Genomic DNA, 19,921 nt, shown 5'->3' with positions numbered 1-19,921 from the left:
GTCTCTCCATTATGCTTGCTTCCCGCACAACATCGATTTCCAGTCACTCTCCAGCTGAACTTGTGAGAATTATTAGTTCTTTGTGTTCTGCTTTCCCTGGTCCAAACTGAGACTTCTCACCTTGTGTTTTCCCTTCTTATTTATTTTTTAAACCCATTCAGCCTTATTATAAATGGTCAGTGGAACTTCCTTCAGTCCGTTATGCTTTGCTCTGAGGAACATTTAGTGTTCCTGACTTGAAGAACTTGAACACACACACACACACACACACACACACACACACACACACACACACAATGGTGGTGGCTGTTGGATGAGTCTTCTGATTCCTGGGAGACCTGGGGCCCTGCTATTTTTATTCTTGCCCCCTCCAGGTAATAAAGATGCTGACCATGGGGGCCCCACACTTTGTGAATGACTGGAAGAAGGTAGCAATGCTTGATTGGCCACCAGAAGCCACTCCAACTTGCTTTAGGGACATGTGGTCTCCTAAACCCCTCATGTCTCAATCTTCAGCCCCCATGGTTTCCTCCCCCAGCACACATACTTTCCTGGTTCACTTCTGCTTGGATGTGGATTCAGTTCCATTTGCACCACTCTCCCCTAGCATTCTCCACCTTAAGAAAAGATGGAGGAGGTAGTTGGAAGGGTGGTGGGTGCACCTGGAAGTCACCCCAAAGTAGTGGCTAATCAAGTTTTTCTAGGGGTTGAGGCTACCGGGCCCTGGCATGGTAGAGGTTTTAAGCCTCTGGCTTCTTTCTCCTCTGGGCTGCAGGAAGTGGACATTTACACTGTGAAGACGGAAGAGCTGTCCTTCACGTCTGCCTTCTGCCTGCAGATCCAGCGCAACGACTATGTCCATGCCCTCGTCACCTATTTTAATATTGAATTTACCAAGTGCCACAAGAAAATGGGTTTTTCTACAGGTGAGCTCGCTACTGGATTTCTAGAACTTCCACTCAGTGCTTCCTTGTTCATGGTGTCTCTTCACAGTAACTAAGACTCATGATAACCCACAGATTCATTCATCCATAAATAGGTTTGCTTATTCATGAGAATAGAGTCTGAGACCAATTACCTCCCTCCCAAAGATTTCAACTCTCAACATCAATACACTCACTGAAGCCCACATTTCCAACACACGAGCTTTGGCAGACACATTCAAACCATGTCCTCTGCCCAGTCTGCCTTGAGAGGTGCCTCATAGCCTTTGGTCCTGGCAGGGGAGGGCTCCAGGATTTGGCCCTAGCCCTCCAGTGGGTGCTCAGACTTCTCCTTTCTGGGCATGCCCAAGCTCTTTCCCATCACTCCTGTGCACAAGACGGCCACCCTGAGCTCCCTCCCATGCCTTAGGCTCAGGGGACTTCATTGCCAGGTCACTGCTTCTGCATGTTCATTTGGGAATTGACCCAGTAATAAGAGGATCCTTTATCAAAGGGAACTTGTTACCCCTTTGTTTCTGTGGTAGTTTACTTGAGTTGCCAGGATGAAGGTCCACAGGTTGAGTGCCCTCTAAATGAGTTTCTAGTGGCAGAGAGAATGTTCTACCATACGCAATTATTTATTTCTTAGATATGTGGATATGTGGGGATGGAGATTTTTTTTAACCTGTAGACAGGAGGCAGAATACTCCTGGTATCCAATATCTGGCCAAATGTGGCAGTGCACACCTTCAATCCCAGAACTTGGGAGGCAGAAGCAGGTGGATTTCTATGAGTTTGAGGTTAGCCTTATCTACATAGCGCTTTCCGGGCCAGCCATGGATTTGTAGTGAGACCCTGTCTCAAAACAAACAAACAAACAAACAAACAAACAAACAAACTCACACACACTTAAAACATCCTGCCAAAGTACAGAAAGTCTTGCTTTGGATTCAGTGGGTTTTTTTGACTACAAAGACTAGCGTCTCCTGGGCTGTATCATCTGGGCCAGGACTGGTACTCTCTTGCCTTTGGAAAAACTAGAGATCCCCCTGATCTTGGCCATTGTTGAAGGCAGTCCTCCTTCAAGGACCAGGAGGTGAGCTGAGCTCTTTTTCCCCTTGGGCAGGACCAGCCTGGAGATTCTGCTTTAACTTGAAGTACAAAAAGACTCAGTGTAGCGACGGACAGGGAGAGTGGGTACGGAGGGTTGGTAGTGAGGCAGCAATAGCATTTAGCTTTGTCTCTCCCATCTTCAGATGATGCTAGATCCAAGAGTACCCTGTGGGTGATGAGCCAGTGGGGGCACGCTGGGAAAAAACTTTAGGTCTCTAAAACGTGAGTCCTAGTAACTGCAGTCTTCGTAAGGCTTCTCTGCCTACTGGACTTCTGTCTGGAGGTGATTCCCTGGCTCTGTGGTGGCAGGGTGACATTCTCGTGGCCCCATGAGCAGGAGATTTGGTTAAAGCTCAGGACAGACTCAAAACTGTTGCCTCTGGTTCCTTAAAGAAGGTAAGGGCTTGAAGTGTCTAGCCCCAAGCTCAGTCTACTCTGTCTATTGACTATCCACCCTCATTACCTCTGCCTTTGAGATAGTATCGAGCCATAACCCCTCTTGTTTTTGCAGAACTCCATAAAGCTGGGCTCAGGAAGGATGCTTGTAGTCCTACAAGTCTCTGATTCCTGTGTCTTGCACAGTGACTTGCAACATGCAGTCTGTGGACTATAGCCCCAGCCTCACTCCTACCTAGGAAGGCATCACCCTAGATCATCAATTCAGAAACTCTGAGCATCGCCCAGTTATCTGTCCCTTGGCAAAACCTCCAGTTGGCCATGATTCCTACTTGAGTTTGAGAAGCTCTGCTCTCCTGCAAGTCCATCTTGAACAAGGCAGTTGAGAGTTGAGCTGAGCCTGATTGCCCTCTGGTAGGCCAAGCCTGTCTCCTCAGCAAGGCATGCCCTCTGCACTCACCAAGTCTCCATCCCTCTTGTAAATGGTGATCCTGCTGGTTGAGAGCCAGAGGAAACAATGCGGTCAGTTCATCTCTTGGTCTTCTTGGGAGGTTAGAATCAGTTTTGTTTCTAGTGTGTCAATGACTTCTTTATTAGACCCTATGGACTTGGCAGTGGACTCTACTCAGACTTTGCAGTCTCTCCCTAGCACAGGGATTTCTTTTGGTTTTTAGGATCACAGGTGCATACAAGTTGACCAATCCCAATGTTTGTTTCAAGGCAGCCCAGCACAATTGGACCACCCACACATGACTCACTTTTGGCTTATTTGTTTATTAATATAATGAGTACTCATGAACCCCCCCCCCAACTCAATAACTAGGATGGAGATGAATTATTAACTAGGATGGAACTAAATTATTAACTACAATGCAAAGAGTAGCTAGAAATAAATTTATTATTATTTCTGTTGGAATGTAAGTGCCCGAGTTGTTGAGCAAACTTAATTAAAATATAAATATCAGCTAAAATGGATAATGAATAAATGATATATCGCTATATTTATAATTAATAAATGTAAATAAACTAATTCATACTCACAGAAGAACTCCCTGCAAGCCCACCTCAGAACTTAGTGGCTTAGATGCTATGAATCTCTCTCTTTTTTTTTTTCAAAACCTAAATGTCCCACTTCTACTCATCCAACCGATAAAGCTACTAGATGAACATTATCCTAAATTAAGTGTTCCTGTGTCCTGGCTATGGTATAAAGAGTTTTAACACAATCATGCATGTGTGAAACCAAGATATTGGTTGTGGGAGTTTGTGGACTCGTTCCTCCCTCCCTGGCAGGCGCCCCTCCCTGCTGATTCCCCACTGAGTTTTCCATGTTAGACTCAGCGCAGCCAGCTCTGGGGGACCCACTCAAAACAGCAAATCACATACTGTGTAGCTCGAAAATGATGCCCGCTAATGGTTCTGGCTGCTTTACAGCACCAGGCAGAAGCTATCTCACACGGCAGAAGCACCCAAGGCTCCAGGCTCTGCCAGCTAGGAACACAGCTGTCCCTGTCCCCTTGAACTCCTACTATGTGGCCGTGGGAGGAGATCTGGTGCTGCCATACAGTCCAGGATGGCTGTGGGGTGGGTGGAAGCAGTGGCCCTAAAAGAAACTGACTCCAGACATTAGTTTTTCCAAGGTAGGATGATCAGCACCAGAAACGACCTTGAGCTGGAGACTTTGTGGGTCTCGAGCAGCTTCTCCCAGATTTACCACCCCGTGGCACTGAGTCATTTTCCAGGTCAAAGCAGCCTCTCAGTACACAGTCTTTAATTTCCAAAATGTTCACTAGACAATGCAGCTCTAAATGCGCAGCCAGAACAATTATTATATCCTACGAACAAAAATACTAATCACTTGGCCCCTTGGGAGTGAAACAGGAGGCACACTTCTCTTCCTCAACATACAGGAGGAGAACCTTAAGAGAGGCCACTCTCACTGGCTCCCATGATTCCCTGCTGTCCCTCCTCACCCAAGACCAGAGATCCCAAAGCTCTGCTTGCACTGTCCACTACTTAAGGCCTTCTAAGAGTCTAGGATCTTCAGGAAGGACGGGGTGGGCATGTGAAGCTGGGCTCACCTTGAGCATTGTTGGACAAATTCAGAGCGACGCCTGGCACATAACTGACATCCAAAGACCTTTGAACGCCTGTTCTCATATCGGCAGCACTGCAGATGGTATTAATCATGTTCACCCCAAAAAGGCAGAGTGGAAGTCCTCAGTAATCTACAAGCAGGGTGGCTGGGCTGACACCCAGAATCTTCCCGAGAGGAACTCGTCCTCATAATGACTCAAAGCTGTGCCATCCTGGATTGTGGGTTTGGGCTGGGGAGGGAGGAAAGCTTAATCACCAATAAAGAGAGCTAGAGCCATTGTGCATAGCCTCATCTTCACGGCACAACATGAGTGCCACCCTGCATACTGCAGCATTCCAGTTATAACCTGCATGTTCCAGGGCACCAGAGTCAGGCAGTGTGTCTTTGAGGGCATCCCTCCGGACGGACGCTTCATGTGATAATGCACCACCAGCTGCCATGGCTTAGCAGGTCCCTAGTGTGGCTTTGTTATAACTAATAGGTTGTAAGTGGAGTGTCCCTATGATTCAGCTTTCAATGAGGGATGTTTTGGCAAGCCAAGGGGAGATCTAGGGATGACTGTGCTTCATAAACAGACAGGAGCCATGTCCGCAGGCACAGAGGGATGTCTAGTCCCTCTTCACCATCTCCAATATCATGTCTTAAGTCTACAAATGATGGAGACAGGATGGTCTGTCTGCTCTATGTATCCCACATTCCCAGTCTTTACTGTACTAACACAGGAGCATATGGAGGAGGCTTGCTTATCCTTCATGCTGAGGAGGCTTCCAGCATTGCTAGCTGACTCCTGGTGGCACGGGAGTTTCAGGGTCAGAGTACAAACCTGCGGCAAGGAAGACTCTAGGACCAGGCCCTTTTGTTCTTCCCACAAAAGAAGACAGCCATTTTAGCTACGGGGGCAGGTATTCTGTCTTGCCATATCTGTCCCCTGTGTGTCCCACCTTCCCTGAATTATTGAATTAAAAATGCAAAGTGGATCTAGGAGATCTAGGAATTACAGTACTGCACGAACAGAGAGGAACCATGTCCACAAGCATAGAGGGATATATGGTCACTCTTCACTGGCTATCTTACCCATACGACACCACAGGGGATAAATATCATGCCATAAATCTACAAATGATAGAGATAGGATGCAAGCCTTTAAATTCTTCTGTTTCTATGGGACACGGTGGAAAACTCAGAAGAGAAACCCTGAGACAAACTGTGGCCACTGGCTCCACTATGAAAATGATATGCTTGGAGGAGGTTCTTAATCTTTTGAAACAATGTTTCTGCTACCCAGGGATGGCATGTATGCTTTGGGGCCACTCACTGGAGGCAGACTGGCCTCGCTGGCCAGCAGATCTAAGCCAATGAAGCTGGAAGGTTTCTTATTGGATGAGAGAGAAGGCAGTTTGACTCCCCTTCACTGAAGGTCTTTAGGAACAGGAGAGACACCTGCCTGAGTGGGCGGAGGTGGAGATGGGGGCGAGGATGCTGTCAGTCACACTCCGCATTCCCGCACTCACAGCCAGAACTTGTCTTTTGACAGTTTATTTAGAGGTAATTGGCAGCAGGCGTGCTGAGAGCAGGTGGTCTGCCGTCAGCAGCACACGCCTTGCAGGCTGGGTGCTAGGTGGGCTTGAGGCCCAAGCCTCTGCAAAGCACAAGCTGTGTGTGGCATCTCATCCCTCCACTCCCCCTCCAGATGCTCTGTCCTGTGACCTTGAGTTTTCATTGATTCCCAAATGCACACACTGAAGTCTGCTCTAGCCTCTCTCTGACCACTGACATTTGATCAAGCTAGCTCATTGCAAACAACAAGGGGCGGGGGAGGGGGAAAGGCCTCTTTGCTGTCATTAAAATAGATCTTGGGGTTTTTGAAAGATCTCTGAGGTCACCCCAACTGACTTGACGCATGACAGTTGAACTTATTTTCAGTGGTGTCCTCAACACCTGGGAAGGAGCCAGTAATTCAGTTCCTACGACTGTGAGGCAGCCCCAGTTCTTCCTGCACTCGGACTTCTGGGTCCTAGTAATTCCCAAAGCCACGTCTAAGGCACATATAAATCTCCTATGCAACAGTCTCTGATGTGCCTGAAGGGCACCCCTGTCCTTCCCAACTCCTGTTGCTGTTCATGTTGGTTTTAAGCAAGAAGAAAAGTCCACTGGGGGAAGACAACGGTCTAAGCCAAGAGGAGTTCACTATAAAGTGAGGCTTCTGCAGCCCACAGGTTTCAGTTGAGCATCTTTGGGCACATCACACATCATGGGGTACTGAGCTTTGGGCTCTTGACACTGTCCACTTGCCACTAGGCTCAGTGCTTCTAGATTTAACGTGGAGAGAGCTTAGCAGTGCTAAGCAAGGCTGGCCTGGCCCCACTCTCTAGGAGCCTACAGAGGATGCAAACAATTGAGAGGAAGACCTTTACTCTGAAGCTGACCAGACATTGTGATGACATCAATTCTGGATGTCCTTGGAGTGCTGGATTTAGGTTGGAGTGGTCCAGGAAGGCTGGCCTTGAAGGAAGAGGATGTTGTGAGTAGGAAAGGAAGAGTACTCTTCAGGCAGTCACTGCCCGAGAGAAGGGCTACATCCCAGGACACAGGACCCTCCCAGTTAGCTGGAAACTACATGGAATTTAGTGATAAATAACACAGAGGTGCGCACATCATAATGGTCTTGAATTATGCAGGAGGGGTGATCTCTGAAGTAAGACTTCCCCTGCTCCCATTTCTTTCTGGTACTGTTGGGAAGGCAGGGCTGGAATCTTATACCAGGACTGGATCAAGGTGCTGGGTACCACACAGGGCAAGCTCACAGGCAAGGGAGGCTATCTGAAGGAGGGAAGGGTAAGAAAGGGAGTGTCAGTAAAGCTGGGAAACGGGCTGAGCTGTAGAGTTAGCACCAATGATGTCATAAGTCTAAAATGATGGAGACAGGATGGCCTGCTCTGTACATCTCACACTCTGATTCTCTACTAACACAGGAGCACAGGGAGGAGGTTTGCTTATGCTAATGAGGTTAGTTGTTGAGGGAGCTTCAAGAATACCAGCTGTCTCTTCTCTGACCCCTCAGTAAGATCACGAGTTCTGTCTGTCGGACTAGGGTTGGGATGGGAGGTCAGACATTGGGCTGAGTCGAGAATTCTGGGTCTTGGACCTGAGCCCTGAGTGTTGGGATGTGAGCAGAAATCAGAGGCCTAGGTTCTTGGCTTCAACTGACTCTTGTTCATCTCTGTCTCTCTGTCTCTGTCTGTCTCTGTCTGTCTCTGTCTCTGTCTCTCTGTCTCTCTGTCTCTCTGTCTCTCTGTCTCTCTCTCTCTCTCTCTCTCTCTCTCTCTCCCTCTCTCTCATCCACCTCCAGCCCCTGATGCCCCCTACACCCACTGGAAGCAGACTGTCTTCTACTTAGAAGACTACCTCACTGTCCGGAGAGGGGAGGAAATCTACGGGACCATATCCATGAAGCCAAATGCCAAAAATGTGGTGAGTCTAGGAATCCCTGCATGGCCAGGGCCAAGGGAAACACAGAGTTGACTCTTAGGGAGCTCTCAGAAGTCACCCACCTAGTCTAATGCCGTGTGTACAAATGGACCAACTTCTAGGGGAGGCAGACAGCAGCTGTGTTTGCAGGTGACCAAGGCCTAATTGGGTGACTTCAACTTTGACTCTTCCAAACTCCAATGGCTAGAGGCTTCCTAGACTCCGACCTCAACCTTGAGGACAGCTCCTGGAAGCTCCCAGGAGAGCCTTTGAGAATGGATGTTGTATAAATGGGTTCTGCTTCATTTAGGGTGAGTTGAGCCAGGAAAAGCAAGTGTCTGGTTTATTTCTCCAGCTGACCTGGTGGGACCTTTCTGAGATGCCCCTGTTTCTGCACAGATGCTGAAGGTCTGCAGGGTGGTTGAGGGTAATATCAAGGAAGACCCACCGACCTCAGTTACTGCCTGGATAAAAGCCAGGACTGCTTTCATGTGAGGACAGGAAGGCTTAGGTTAGCTATCAGAGCCCTTTCTGTGAGGATAATGGGGTACCAGAATGGTTTCCTGAGGACTGGTCTTGGAGTCCCCCTAGCTAGAACTCCCGTGGCTACCTATCCCCATGGCACCATGAGAAGTTCTGTGCCTGGGAAGGGCTACAATCTCCTACCCAGACTCATTCTGTGACCCTTTGCTCTTTCCTCATAGCGAGACCTCGATTTCACAGTAGACTTGGATTTTAAGGGACAGCTGTGTGAAACATCTGTATCTAATGACTACAAAATGCGTTAGCATACGTGGGAAGCTGCGGAGAGCGAGCAAGAAGAGGCACTCACTTCAGTCTGCCACGCTGCCCCAAGGAATACTGTTAGGAGGACCACACCAACCAGAGCTTTCCACTCTGCCTTGAAGATTGGCGAACTTGCCCAGGGCTCTCCTGGGCCCCCGCCATCACAGGGAGCCTCCAGGTCCTCTGCTCTGCCCCTGGAGCCCTTCACAAAGGCTTTGTTGTTGCCTTCCGTGCTATGGCTGGGGCTCTGAGGATGGAAGCATACCCATGTGCCCCCATTGTTCTCCTAAACTGACTCTCTGGATCTTTCAAGTTTTGCATGCTGCAGACATCTAGGACAGGTTACTTCCGCTAGAACCTGGAGACATAGTGTCTTTGATAGCATAAGCCAGATTTTCTGTCTGTGTGGTGGTTTGTGTGAGAGTGTATGTGTGTGCGTGTGCCAGTGTGTGTGTGTACAGCATATATATTAATTTACTTGCCCACCAACATCTGTATATGCATGCATATACAACTAAGTGGGCATAGTTGGGTGTTCATTCTGAGGGTGTGTGTGTGTGTGTGTGTGTGTGTGTGTGTGTGTGGTGAGTATGTGTGCCTAGAATCTATATTACTCTCAGAGGAGGTTCTGTTGCTTTTGAATAGGAATTTGTTTCGTGATTAGTTTTCCCCATCCTGATCCCGTAACAGATGTTACACAGCTATGAAACATTCTGTGGACTAGCTCTGGTCTCGTTCTGACTAGACTGTGGCTCTGAATCCTGAGCACAGTACCACGGGCTCTGTCGGCGCTCAATAAACACACATGAGAAAGAAGCAATGAGTACCTCTTTCTTTCCCTCATGCTCTAGAGGGTAAGGGTGGGTGGAGGGGGACGGTGGGTAGTAAGAGGCCACAGTAGGACAGAAAATCATGGGGCATAGGTCCTACTAGTGTTTATATTTGTTCACTGAAGGAGCAGCTGATAATTTTCTTAGCCTGAACACACCTTTCTGTAGATACCTAGGTCCTGCCCTGAGGAGTCAAGTGGGTCCTGGAGCTGTGGAGTTGAGGGTGCTGGGAGGGGGGTTAGAAAGTGACCAATAGTGCTTTCATGTAGCCTGGAAGCCTCTTACAGTCTGAACATGTACCGAGAAGCTTCAGGCCTGCTCTGCATATGGAAACAGTATTTCCACAAGATAGAAAGATGTGCTTTGATAGACTTGGTAGAGTGCTTGGTCTTTGTTTCTAGGTTATTCTTTGGCCTCTGGAATGTTAGTCTCACCTTTGTAGTCTCTCATAGGAGAGACATTCCAAGTGTTGAGGAGCAAAGGGGCTCATTGAAAGATGGAGTCCTTAGTGGATTGGTGGCGCCCAGGAGATGCAGAGGGGAGCCTTGCTAGGCAGGGGAAAGGCATACCAGTGAAGAATTGCTTCAGGTGGGACTGTCTGAATAGAATGGGTTATATGAGGTGGTGACAGGGACCACATATCCCAGCATGGCCTGACTCTATGAGAGGCTCCCACAACGCTCTCCAGAACCTCAACCTCCAATCTCTTGAGTACCCTACTAGAGGGATTTTAACACTTTTCTCTGATAAAGGTTAGCCCAAAGGCTATCTATCCTAGAATGGAAGGAGCTGCATAAAGTCTCTGTCTCATAAAGTCTCTGCATGGAGAGTCCTCGATTAATAACAAGCAACCCAACGGTAGTGTCTCTTTCATTTCTAGAACTCTATTAGGAAATTTGTCAACTTCCTCAAAGCCTTGGAAGATACAAACAAAATCCTTATCACCCACTTTGTAGCTGAGGTATGTTGGGACCCAGAGAGAAACCACAGAGGTTGTGCAGAGCTGAATCAGGCTTGATCCCATTTCTGCATGCCCTTCCCTGCCCTGGGCTGATTCTTCAGAATCTCGACCTAAACAGTCACACTCTTGCTGTCTTTAGAAAAAAACATCAGTGGGAATTATATAATTTAATCTGTATATGCCAGACAAGAAATACAAAGAAACTTAAGAGAGGGACAAAACCTTGGGTTAGAAAAAGAAATTTAAGTGAAAAGGGACATTCTGGGGACAGAAGAGGGAAACCTGCAGGACTATCGACTGTTGTACTAAGCTCTGGGCCTCTTATCCTGCGGCCTCTGAGATAAGCCTGGAAGATAAGCTTCCAAGGACTCTGGCCCAGGATCAGGTGTGGCCATCAGCTCACACTCAGCAAAGACTCAAGACATCTTGTATTCTCTAATCAAAGGATTTCCCAAGAAATAATTGTTAGCTACGTAATGGGCCCGATTGGGGTACTTTGAACCTCTGAGCCCACAGGAACTTGATGAGACTCCCTCACCCTCTTAGTCTCTGGGAGATTTGATTCACTCTTACAAATCCCAAGAAATAAAGTCACTCAGCTTTCCTTCATGCTGGCTTGCCTGAGTCCCCTAGGTTACTCCCTCCCTGAGAGTGTACGCGAGTCTCAGTCCCTGGGCAGGACCAGTATGAGACACAGTTGCTTGGTTACATTTCTTACTGCTGTGACAAAGCACTGGGGGCAAAGGCAGCTTAGGGAAGGGTTCCTGCTGTATTAAAAACAAATACATTTATTTTTAATTTTTATTTTTAAATTTTACTTATTTATTAATTCTTTGGTTTTTTGAGACAGAGTTTCTCTGTGTAGCCCTGGCTGTCCTGGAACTCACTTTGTAGACCAGGCTGGCCTTGAACTCAGAAATCCGCTTGCCTCTGCCTCTCAAGTACTGGGATTAAAGGTGTGCGCCACCACGCCTGGCTCAATACATTTATTTTTAATGTGTGGTTCCTCATGTCAGGGGAGACATGGTGGCTGGGGTGTGAACAGTTCATTATGGCAGGGGACCGGGTGGCAGATATGAGGTGGCTGGGCACATTGCATCCACAGTCAAACACAGGGGGGAGGGGGTGAATGCTTGCCCTTCCCCTCTATTCAGCCCAGGACTCCAGCCCACGAGATGGTTCTACTGACACTGAGGGTGGCCCTCCTTGCCTCAGTTAAATCTTTCTGGAAATATCCTTAAAGACACAGATAGAGATATGCTCCCAGGGCTGATTCTAAATCCACTAGGATTGACAGTGAAGACTGACCATGAGACGTAGCTCATTTCACTCAGAGGGACTTCGGAAACATGCTCAGATCGCACCCATGATCCATAAAGCCCGTGCCCCAACCCATCATTTAGAGACCCGCGATGATTCTGGATGCCAGCAAAAAGCCATTCTTCTCAAAACATCTGCTAAGGCAACTTTATCAAACATCTACCAGCACCTCAGCCTCAGGACAGCCAGAGCAAACAGAGCAGAGAATCCTTCCTATATGCTGGTCCCAAACTCATACCTCTGCGATCCCCTTTTCTGATGGTAGTCATTAGTTTATAGACACCTCTCCTTGAGGAATGAGTCAAAGGACCCAGAAAAACCCCTGCAATGATGCTGCCTGGTGAAGTGGCTTCTAGAAAGTAATCACTTGTAAGAAGCCAACTCTAAGATGGCGCCGGGCGCCAGGTGTGCCGTTGTCATAAACAACATCAGCACAGGTGTAACACCCCCCCCACACCCCCCGAGTCTGGCGCCAACCCCTCCCGAGCAGGTGCATGCAAATTAGGTGCCGGCAGACTGACCAATCCCAGGGGGCCATGAAGCCTTTCCCTGTGCTGGAGAGTATATAAGCATACCTCCCTGGGTTCCCTGGGTCCCCGTAGCAGCATTGAGGCATTCCTGCAATAAAGGCGGTTGAGAAGAATTCGACTGTGTTGTGTCGTTCTTGCTGGTCGAGAGCAGACGCGACAACCACTTACTCATGAGACTCTAGAGCAGTGGTTCTCAATTTCCATAACGCTGTGACCCTTTAATACAGCTCTTCATATGACAGTGACCTCCCTGCAGCCATAAAAATTATTTTTGTTGCTACTTCATAACTGTAGTTCTGCTACTGTTTATTAGTTCTAATGCAAATATATGGTTTCCTGGTGGTCTTATAGGTGACCCCTGTGAAAGGGTCATTTGACCCCCAAAGGGGTCACAACCCTCAAGTTGAGAACCATTGCCTTATAGCTTCACCATTGGCAAAGGAGATGGCCAAGGATGGGATTAATATAAAGCATTTCAGGAGCTTCAAAGACAAAGGAGACTCCAGGCATCCCTCACTGTCCTGATAGAGATGATACACGTGCAACATTCTACTTCCATGACACAGCCTGGAAGCCAGTCCTGAGGTCTAGGCTCATGAGGTCTAGAAGGGCAAGAGGCATTACAGGCAGAGCTTCAGTCAGTGATAGCTGAGGTCCCAGGCCTGCTGCCTTGGCCTTGAGTTTGGGGGCAGTATTATGGAGTGAACCAGAGCCCTGAGCAGAAGTGGCCTGCTTTGTGGCTTTGCTTCATTAGTACACAGGCTTGTAGCATCCTTAAAACCCACTTTCTAGCCTCCTGCACATGATGGCTGGTTGGCATCCACAGACATATGTCTTTCCTATAACAAAGAAAGAGCCCCAGTCATGTGTCAGCCTCTGACATCCTCCCCAGACACTGTGGACTGGGCTGACCTGCCACCAGGCTCCTTGCCCACTTCCAGTTTCACAGAACCTACTGTAACCCTGGGGCACGGCCCAGTCGTTTTGAGTGCCAGGGTAGAGCCGTCCAGTGAAATGCAGGCGTATTGAAACACCATTAGGCATTAGCATTCAGAGCAGGCAGCTCTTCCCAGGGGAATTCTTCCCCTAGGCACATTTACTTTCAGTTAATAATGCATTGAGTTTGTACATACAGGCTACTTGTGCTTTTTGATGCCCAGAGTTAGTGGCTCAGCAGTTCATTCTAGAAGCCAGTGGTGGGAGCAGGGAAGGGACCAGGGTGAGAACTTAATGCTGATTGGTCTCACTAACCCTGGAAGCCCTTGAAGACATGTTTGCCCAGTTTTAGTAGGAAATAACCAGTCAATTTCCAACTGTAATGTGACAAAGGCACATCTACATGGCATTATGTGTCAGAAGAACTGGAAGACCAGAACTATAGTGACCCCAGGGAAGGCTAGAGAGGCCAGAGATGGAGTGAGTCTCCTGAGGACATGTGTATAGAAAAAAAAAAATCAACGCCTGGAGATTGACATAGATATTGGCTATGACAAATAACTGACACTGCGACAAAAATACCTGAGAGAATCAACTTAATAAGAGAAAAGGTTATTTGGGATCCCGGTTTCTGAGGTCTTGACTTGATCCTATTGTCTTTGGACTCACAGTGGAACAGTATGCTAAGGTGAAGGGTACAGGCAGAAGAGGCTGCTTGCCTATGGTTGCTAGGATACAATCATAGAGACAAGAAGAGGTTTGGGCCCCAATATTATCCTACAGCTATGCCCCCAGTAATCCATTATTTCCCACACCCAAAGGTTCTGCTACTCCCCACAACAGCAACACAGGCTGGAGACCAAGTCATCAACACAACGAGGCTTCAGAAAGGACTCTCCAGATCCAAACCTCAGCACTACTGTTCATAAAACACGTTGGCCTGGGAGTAGGGTCACCACGATCTAGTTGAAGGCAGGAGGGAGGTACCTTGCTGCATGTCCCAGGGGTATAGGACAATGGCACTATTCTATCTTGAACCTCGTGGTTTGTTTCCAGTCCCTGTTAGAATCAAGATGACATGTCTGAAGGATGTCTCCCAGCATCCTCCTTCTTGAGCTGTGTCTTCATAGACTCTATGCTACGCAGGGGATATAGCTTTGGACAAACTGGGAAGCAGCTTGGTCTCCTGGGATTCCCCATGTCTGGGAAACAGACATGAAACATGAATGATCCGATCAAAATCATGAAAGAGAAAATCCAGAGGCAGAGCGAGTATGAAGCTGTAAGTCCCAGGGTAAGATCAGGAGAGCCATCCCTGAGGGCACAGCTTTAATCTGAGACTCAAAAAAGTGGGGAGCAGAGAGAAGGGTAAAAGATGGGGGGAGACGTGGAGGAAAGATCCATTGCAAACAGCATTGCCGAGGCCCCGCTGAGGCTTAGTATGTTAGGAATGACTCATACTGGCACCAACGGAAGGGGAGTCAAGTAGTCTCAGCTCCAAGGTCAAGGGCTTTGCAAACCGTGTCAAGGACACCTCTTCCCTAGGCAACAGGAAGATACTGAAGGATTTTAATCAGGAGTGTGATGGCAAAGGATTTGCATGCCACACATGCAATCCGCCTAATGAGCTCAATTTGCAGCCGTTTCCCCTGGAAATTGGTGATAGACTTAACCCATTGCCGACTTAAGAAAATGAACTCCCAGAAAGGAAGCATGAAGCAACTGCCGAAGCTCCAGGGCTCAGTGGAGGGTGGCAAACCAGGCTGCCTAGGGGTTGCTGGGGTTGAAAACTGTTTGCAATATATTCATCTTAAGATTGCCTGGTCTGCAGAGAGGCAATCTGTGATGGACTAATTTGTGTGACTTCGCTTGCTTTGTCCCTTCCAGTGTCATGTTACTGTGTTCTCCGGGAAAGAACAGCGTCCCCTTGGCTCAGAGGGCATATCTATCTGGGAGGCAAATCTGTACAAGTCTGGATCTCCATCTGGGGACTGCCAGGCCATCTTCAAGACCCAGGTAGCTGTTTCCAAAGAGGTCTAATGCTTGGCATCACTGTTAACCAACAGAATGTATTCTTGAAGCATCTTTCAGAGGCTCTGTGGGTCATAATGGGTTTCTGATATGGTGACAATTGCTTTCTGGCCACGGTTGGTTAGCTCAACTGGAGAGCGCATCGTGCTTGAAGCCAAAGCACAGGCTTCTTAGAGTCACTCAGCTCAGCTTCACAGTCATGGGTGATGCCTCATACTCTTGCCAGCCTTGGAGATAAACCTCCTCCAGCGTAGGTCTGTGAGACCTGCAGCATGTTACTTAGCTTGTTGTGTCTGCTCCTGTATGGGTTCTTGCCCTGTTAAATTGGAATGATAATAACCTTTTTATCCCGGGGTTGTTCCAGTATCAAGTGATACAGCATGAGGAGAGGGAACAGTGATGCTCCCTGTGTGGTAAGTGGCTCACAACAGCTGCATGTAAAAAGGGCCTCTCCCTGTTATTGGAACTGAAAGCTGCAGGTGAGACAGTACAGATAGATGCTCAAGCATCTCCCAGTGAAAGAGGAAAGAGGAGATAACCCCAAGATAGATCTTCCTACAGTGGGTCAGAAGGCTGGCTTGCTGTGGGCAAAGCTAGAAGGCATGTGACCCTCTGCCACCTGGACACAATTCTGAAAGTAGCCTTGAGAATGGATTGGGACCCTGTATGAGTTCAGATCAGGCCCAGACTTTGTGGGGGGTTAGGTCAGAAACGCAGCTCAGGGCTGGGATGAGAGGCACCTAGTACTCAGTACCACCAGGTACTAGGCAGGTTTCTTGGCAAACCTTGGATAGCTCAGCGTAAGGGACACAAGCGTAGTTAAGAACGTAGAGTGAGAAGACGTAGTTCAAATCTCCTCTCCCACTACAGGTTGTGTAACCAATCACTAGCAAGCCTTGTAGCCACTCTCTGTTTTGGTTTTCTTTCTTGGAAACTGGTGGTGACCCTGTTGTCTACCCCATAGTGGAAGGGTTAAGGACCGAATGTGAACCCAAGCATGTGCCGTGGCTACTCTCTTGATACACACACAGGTCGAGTCCAGGAATTACATGTCTTGGTCCCCTCTGAGGGCCTTTACCCTGGTGCCCACATGTTCCATGTTGTCTCACTAGAATGTTTTCATGTCTGTCTTCCCTCCATAAGTCAGACCGTCTCATTTCAATGCCTTTCAGTATTGAAGACAGAGCCTGGTTCACTCAAATTTTGTCCAATAAGCAGATGTAGTGTCACCTTGATGCTTATGCCACTGTGCCCATAGTTCTATTTCTCCTTGGGAACCCACTGTGTGACCTTGAGTTATTCACTCACCATCTTGGCCTCTGTTTTCTCATTTATGAGGATGAAGGTGCTAACCTGGAGTGATCTCCAGGTCCCTACCTAGATGGAGAAATCTTTCTGATTCTGCTGTTTTTATTTTGTGACAGTGTACCCAGGCCTTTCCAAGAAGGCCCTGTCTTCTACTTTGAGGAAGTACAATAGGTATTGGGATCTTCTTCCTCTTCCTCCTCCTCCTCCTGTTCTCCTTCCTCCTCCTCCTCCCCCTCCCCTCTTCTTCTTCTTCTTCTTCTTCTTCTTCTTCTTCTTCTTCTTCTTCTTCTTCTTCCTGGAAATGGATGATAGATAAAGATTCAAAGAGTGAAAGAAGTTTCTTCCAGGGTGGCTGGAGGGCATCCTGGAGGCATTTTGATGCATAGCTACAGGAAATGGAGATGAGTCAGCAGGCGAGTCTTCTGGCCTTGGTTTTGCTTATTAGTCTGGACTCCATGGAGATAGGCTATCTGGGGGGAAAATCATTTTAATAACTGAGAGGAAATGGAATTAAGGATGCTGGATACTGGCTGGCAGCGCCTGGTGACTCTTCTGTGGGGAGTTAATTTGTGTCTGCTCGTGTTGCCTATCTGATTAGAAGCTCACTCATGTGTCACCCTGCCAAGAGTTTCCATTGAGATGGTACCCTGTGATATGGTTTCAAGAGCTTTGTGAGGTCAGAAGGCTGGGGTGGTACCCAGGGTAGGGGAAGGCGGAGTGAGGGACGCTTGGTCCATGCAGGATAGGTCTAAATGTGGGGTGCACGTGGAGAAACAGAGAACAAGCAAGAGGCTCATTGGCCTCTATTTGGGGAAGGGCTGTTCCCCCCCGCCCCACTCCACAGAATGTTGTGGCAATGCCCTACCTATATCTGCAGTTTGGTCTGCACCTGGGCTTTATGACACCTGCTCGGTACACAAACCACAGCCAGCTTTGATCATTCACCTGTATGCAGGAAACTGTGACCTGTGTCCCTCCGGGTCAAAATTTAGTTTGTCTGGAGGCCTGTGGCCTGACATGACCTTATGCTAAGAAGGGGAGTCAGCAGGTGTTTCATCAATGTGTGTGGCGCACTCAAGGCTCAGGGCAGGCACTGAGCGCTCCGTACTGTATGTGGGCAGTCAGAATGGACTGTTCTCAGGCTTGGCCACGGAGTGGGCAAGACAGGTGTGGGGAAATTGAGGACCCTGTTAGGCATCTACTGTACTAACCTGCTGTATTTCACAGAGAAGTCACCAAGGCTCTCATAAAGGATCGAGACCTATCGGTCTAGACCTGACTGGACAAGGACAGTGACATCAAAGAGCAAACCCAAAGTCAAGGAGACATCCACACACTTTTGAGACCTTTCATTTTCTCTTAATCCATTCTGTTATTGTTGCTACTAATTCTAAGGTTGCTCTATCATTCTCTTCAAGCTGTATTTCTTTACTTTTGCATCCTCCTGGAAGATGGAACTCGGGATTTTAGACATGGAGGCAAACCCTCTGTCACGGTGCTATCCTCTCAGTCTTAAATATTTTAAATTTGGGACAGAGTACTACTCTGCTGCCTAGGCTGACCCTGAACTTACTTTGTAGCCTATGATCATCCTCCTGCCTCAGACTCCTAAGTGGCTAGGATGACAGGCCTATGACAGGATACCTAGCCAGAGGTTGTTGATTTGCTTGCTTTTGAGGCAGCTTCTATCTATGCAGCCTCAGCATTAAGCTTTTAAACCTCCTGCCTCAGCCTCCTGGATGTAAGGATTATTAGGAATGCCGCCACCACCACGCTGGGCTTCTTCCAACATCTAATTAAATCAAAATCTCTAGGTGTGGGGAGTGACAAGGACTGATATTTTTAATTAAGTAAAGCTATCAGAAGTAGCATAAAACTAAGCTAGTTAAATTCCCAGACGAGTTGAGCACATGCACACCAAGGTTAAGGAGAAGCAGAGCTAAGGATCACAGCCTGGGCTGGATGTAGTAGCTGTGCTGTGGGACAGCACGGTGAAGGCTGGCTGGGGTGGGGGGGCAGTAGTGCTATGACCAGATAATGGCACATTCCTGATTTCAATGTCAGATGCGCTAGCTGGGTCACTGGTGGTCATCACAGACAGAAATCATTTGAAATGGAGTTACTTATCAAGCCTCGAGTAGACGATACCCAGACTCAGAGTGGATATGGTTTAACCTACAGCAAGAGAAAACTGGGTTAGGCTGAGGAAAGTGAATCGCAGCCCTAGACGAGTTCCCAGCTGAGGCAACAAAGTGATAACAGCACTGCTGTGGTCTACGGTACTCCAATAGATGCCTTACAAGAAACAGTAGGGCTGAGGCTCTCTGTGAGTGTCCTGGGCAGGGAGGGGTGTGGTGGTGGTGAAACCTCTTTGCTAGAACACCAAGTGAAGACTCTGGAAGGCTGAGGACTGCAAGGGCTGTGGACCAGAGCCAGCTGCTGCTCATTGATATAGCAGCCTGGGTAAATCCCTCTTCCTGATCAGGACATGGTCACAGTCCCCATGACCTGAAGGAAACCCGTGAGGGCAGGTCATCTGGGTCTTCACTTGAATATAACAGTAATGAGAGACTCCAGTGGCCCCTGTTGGGTAATGGCTACCAGTCAGACCTTAGCTTTCTCTCTATGGTTCTCATGGAGCTGAACAGAGGCCATCCCCAGGTTATAGATTTTTCTGTGCCTGAGAGGAGAGGGATGGGCAGAAGCAGGGTCAAAGATCTCTTGAATGGAAACTGCTTTGGGTTGTTACAAGGTGGGGAAGGGAAGGGTTTCAGATGGGAGGACAAAGAGGAAGGAGAGCGGCCTCCCCTGCTTGTTTGTGTGTGTGTGTGTGTGTGTGTGTGTGTGTGTGTGTGTGTGTGTCTGCATGCAAGACGTCAATTTCTAGCATATTTTTAAATCCATCAGATGTGAAAGGCTGACTTAAATAGACCCATGGTGTGAAGCTGGTAATTCCACTTGCTACAATAGAGAGGCTGGCAAGGGCCCTGGCGGGGATTCAGCACCCCTGCCCACACCAGGAAAGCTGTAGAGCTCTCTGGGGGGACACTCAGGCCAGGTGCTTCCCTCTGCGACATTGGACCCACAGGAAGGAGGGGACAGAGGATGGAAGGAGAGAACCAGGGTGATAGGGAAGTGGGTGCAGCCTTTCCCTCCATTGGGTGTCAGGATGGGTGGAACAGGACTGTGAGCCTTGGGATTCATCCTTTCCATTGCTCCTG

The 19,921-nt window shown here is 48.3% G+C and overlaps 1 protein-coding gene across 4 annotated transcripts in view; it reads left to right on the top strand.

The window, feature by feature from the left end:
- The window catches only part of Prmt8 (protein arginine N-methyltransferase 8), an 80,459-nt gene extending 70,857 nt beyond the window's left edge, over positions 1 to 9,602 (top strand). For 2 of the 4 annotated variants that reach the window (NR_157230.1, NM_201371.2), the window contains exons 8-10: positions 776 to 926; positions 7,880 to 8,001; positions 8,703 to 9,602. Coding sequence is in view for 3 of the 4 variants with exons in the window: in NM_201371.2 (NP_958759.2) it covers positions 776 to 926; positions 7,880 to 8,001; positions 8,703 to 8,786 (357 nt within the window). In the remaining variant the exon portion in view is untranslated. The remainder of the gene's footprint in view (positions 1 to 775; positions 927 to 7,879; positions 8,002 to 8,702) is intronic. The other 2 variants (XM_030255490.1, XM_006506352.3) reach the window with 1 other exon arrangement.
- The last annotated feature ends 10,319 nt before the right edge of the window (positions 9,603 to 19,921 follow it).

This window comes from Mus musculus, chromosome 6 (genome assembly GCF_000001635.26).
Source record: "Mus musculus strain C57BL/6J chromosome 6, GRCm38.p6 C57BL/6J".
NCBI lineage: Eukaryota > Metazoa > Chordata > Mammalia > Rodentia > Muridae > Mus > Mus musculus.
Note: the sequence above shows the minus strand (reverse complement) of the source record. Positions and strands in the feature narration are given on the sequence as shown.